The 4,184-nt window shown below is 37.2% G+C and overlaps 1 protein-coding gene across 1 annotated transcript in view; it reads right to left on the bottom strand.

The window, feature by feature from the left end:
* Positions 1–933: 933 nt before the first annotated feature.
* The window catches only part of LACTB2 (lactamase beta 2), a 32,152-nt gene continuing 28,901 nt past the window's right edge, over positions 934–4,184 (bottom strand). Inside the window, exons 6-7 of the mRNA XM_065903370.1 lie at positions 2,206–2,287; positions 934–1,570 (exon numbers count right to left, since the gene is read on the bottom strand). Of these exons, the coding sequence (XP_065759442.1) occupies positions 1,527–1,570; positions 2,206–2,287 (126 nt within the window). The 3' untranslated portion in view covers positions 934–1,526. The remainder of the gene's footprint in view (positions 1,571–2,205; positions 2,288–4,184) is intronic.

The raw sequence follows: 4,184 nt of genomic DNA, 5'->3' as shown, positions 1-4,184 counted from the left end.
GTTTTAATTTGCATCTTCCTCATGATTGGTGATGTTGAGTATCTTTTCATGTGCTTATTGGCCATTTGTATATCTTCTCGGGACAAATGTCTTATTAAGTCCTTTGCTCATTTTGGGTTGTTAGTCATTGAATTCCCAGTTATTTTGTAATATGGAATGGTTTTAGGAACACAACAGATCTCCAGAGTTTAGAATGATATGAAAATGCTAGAGGCGTTGGGAAAAAGGAGCTTCCCTGGTGGCTCAGCTGGTAAAGAATCTGCCAGCAATGCGGGAGACCTGGGTTCGACACTTGGGTTGGGAAGATCCCCTGGAGAAGGGAATGGCTACCCACTTTAGTATTCTGGCCTGGAAAATCCCATGGGTGGACACAACTGAGCAACTTTCACTTTCACTTTCGGAAAAGGGGCAGGAAGAGATGAGGTTGTCAAAAAAAAAGTTTTTAAAGAATTTTTTAAAAGTCTTAGAAAAGAGAAAAGGAAGTAGACTTTTAGGATTCTGAGCTCATTTTTGTACTGTTATTTGGCAACCTTATGGGTTAAATAAGCAGTGGTGGTTGACCTTAGAACCTAACCACTATTTAAAAACACTACTTATATAAAAAATGCTCTTATAATATTCTAATCTTAAAAAACTTTGGTATGTAATTCATATATATTTTGATGATGGTGGTGGTTTAGTCACTAAGCTGTGTCTTGCAACCCCATGGACTGTAGCCATCTAGGCTCCTCTGTCCATGGCGTTTCCCAGGCAAGGATACCTGAGTAAGTTGCCATTTCCTTCTTCAGGGGATCTTCCCAACTCAGGGATGGAACCTGGGTCTCCTGAACTGCAGGTGGATTCTTTACCAACTGAGCCACTATATACTAAAACCTAAATTAGTAAAGCATATTGGTTGTACTCATGGATTACAGAAATAATTATTTACATACAATGACTTTAATTGGGAATTTAATGGTTTTCTATTACCAAACATTGACTTATATGAATCACTTGTAGGATGCCATTATAAGAAAATATATTTGATACAGAGGAACAGAGCTGCTATTTTATCATGATATGATTGACAGAAACATGAAAACAAGCCTCTAATCTACAGAAATAGACAAAGGTTGTAGAAAAGGAAGGATGACATAGATATCTGTGCTGTTAACTGAAGCAGCTGGGAAAAAAATGTATTACTGACCACTGGTCATGGATAAATAATCTCCAACAATAATATCCAGTTTAAATGACATAAAATTTATTATTTTAAAAGAAACCGTTACTTTGTTTATTGAAAATGGATAAACTACTGGATTTCTGCATTTTTGGTAAAATGTTATAAGAGCCTGGTTAGATAAATAGCTAATACTGTAGGTGCAAATTGTGGTTTACACATTTTAGAATAGGTATAATGTTATTTAAAAGTATACCTAGGGTTATTTTCAGTGTTCCATAGGCTATATTCTCTGTAAATAATTCATAGTTAACAGAATATCTCATTCTCCAAAATCAAAACAACACAATCTTTCATTAAGCTGAAACTAAAGATGAGCTTTCCATTTCTTCTCAGGATCTGTGTTGCTAACTGTGGAAAGAAAATTACAGAGTAGATATTTAACAACAGACAAGCAAAATCACTGGATTTTAAGTTCTCTTGTAACTAGAAAGAGCATTAATTCCTAAAAAAATTTTGTTGCTCAATATAAAGTTGGGGTTTCTCTTGCGGCGGGGGTGGGGGATTACAAATAAAAACGTTGCTAAAACTTCTACACAGGAGCCAACATTGCACCTCTTTTTTAAGCAGCAAACTTCTAAGATTATTAAGTTGACAAGTCAACACCAGTGAACAATTACAGAATTACTGCTTTAGTATCTTCGCGTTTACTACCTTTACTACCGCAAAACCTTTGGCTGTTCCCAAATCTACATGTAAAGTTCTTTGTGGTCACTCTGGCAAAGGTGAAGTTCTCTTCCCGCTACATTCGGGTGGGTGAGGACTGGAGCCCCCACGCAAGGCCCTCACTCCTGTGGGAGCTTTTGTTCTAATTTGTCATTCCCTGGCTTTTCGCTACTGACCCTTCCTAATGACTCTCTCCCCCACTTACAGTGACATTCAAGGGAGAACTCTGGTGGGTGGTGTTTTTCCTCAAAGGAAACTAGTTCATTTGTTAACAAATATTTTCAGTGCCCAAAATAAAAAAAATTTGGAAGAATACTTACATATTTTTCCTTCTTTTTCTAATTTTTTCAAGTGCAGCAAGACATTATGTTGGGCCATTTTATGTAAATGCTCGGGAGTATCCTAAAGGAATGATGAGAGTATGGTATTTTTAAATTTTTAATTAATTTATTTCTGGCCATACTGCACAGTGCGCAGGACCTTAGTTCCGAACTCTGCAGTAGAACCAGGGAAGTCCCTACAACATTTCTTTTTCAAAAAATAACAGTGTTAATCTTTTTGAAACTTTTAAAGAAAAAAGACAAAAGACAGTCTTTTTTGTTGTTGAGAGGTACTTTTCAAAAAAAAATTTTAACTGTAGGATAGCTTTACAACATTTTGTGGTTTTCTGTCATACATCAAGAATCAGCCATAGGTACACCCATGTCCCCTCCCTCCCAGACCACGCTCTCATCTCCCTTTCCACTCCACCCTTCAGCCTGTCACAGAGTCCCTGAGTCAGATAGTAAATTCCCACTGGCTATCTGTTTTACACATGGTATTGTAAATTTCTGTATTACTCTCTCCCTACATCTCCCCTTCTCCCTCCTCTCTTCCCACCTTGTCCATAGGTCTGTTCTCTATGTCTGTTTCTCCACTGCTGCCCTGAAAATAAATTCAGCAGTGCTGTCTCCTCAGATTCCATATATATGTCAGCATATGATATTTATATTTCTCTTTCTGACTTATTTCACTCTGTATAATGGGCTCTAGCTTTGTTCACCTCATTAGAACAGATTCAGATGCATTCCTTTTTATGGCTGAGTAGTATTCCATTGTATGTATGTACCACAGCTTCTTTTTCCATTCATCTGTCGATGGACATCTAGGGTGCTCCCATGTTCTAGCTACTGTAAACAGTGCTGCCATAAACACTGGGGTACATGTGTCTTTTTCAGTTTTTAATTCCTCAGGGTACAAGCCTAGGAGTGGTATTGCTGGGTCACATGGTGGTTTTATTCCTACCTTTTTAAGGAGTCTCCATACCATCAAGAAGACAGTTTTAACTCTAGGTTTTTATATAGTAATAACCAAAACTATTGCATCCTATATATGTCTCACTTTGGGTCACTATTAGCAGTATATTTTACAGACAAAATAGACTGTAAGCTCCATTAATGCAGTAGTATAATTTATTCACTACTGAATACCCAGTGCTTAGCAAAATGACATACAGTGGGAACTGAGTATTTTATAAGTGAATGAATAAACATAAAAATTATTTAGATAGTTTTGATGATGCTACAGACAGTTGGTCCTATGGTTTACTTAGGTGACATGGTAATATCTTTACATATTTTTATTAAAAGTATATATGTTTTGACCTTAAAACTTACAATTTTTCCTTTACTTTTGCTAAGCTAGTAATGTAATTATTGACAACTGTTACCTGAATGGTAAACAAAATATTCCTTTTATTCTTTTTTCCATATATATTTTTATTTTATTGACGCATACTTGATATACAGTATTCAGTTCAGTCGCTCAGTCATGTCCGACTCTTTGTGACCCCATGGACTGCAGCACGCCAGGCCTCCTCTGTCCAATATTATGTAATTATAATATGGTGATTCATAATTTTTAAAGGCTGTACTCCATTTATGTGTGCATGAGTGTTCAGGTGCTCAGTTGTGTCGGACTCTCTGTGACCCCATGGACTGTAGCCCACCAGGCTCCTCTGTCCATGGGATTTTCCAGGCAAGAATATTGGAGTGGGTTGCCATTTCCTCCTCCAGGGAATCTTCCCAACCCAGGGATCAAACCCATGTCTCCTGCATTGCAGGTGGATTCTTTTACCACTGAGCCACCAGGGTATACCATTTAGAGTTATTATAAAATACTGGCTTTATTTCCCTGTGTTATATCAATAAAATATTATTTTTACCTTACTGTATACATAACAGTTTACACCTCTTAATCCCTGCCCTTTTATTGCCCCTCCCCCTTCCTGCTCCCCATTGGTAACTACTAATTTGTTCTC

Source organism: Muntiacus reevesi, chromosome 12 (assembly GCF_963930625.1).
Source record: "Muntiacus reevesi chromosome 12, mMunRee1.1, whole genome shotgun sequence".
In the NCBI taxonomy this organism is placed as follows: domain Eukaryota; kingdom Metazoa; phylum Chordata; class Mammalia; order Artiodactyla; family Cervidae; genus Muntiacus; species Muntiacus reevesi.
This window is presented reverse-complemented; position numbering and strand designations above follow the sequence as displayed.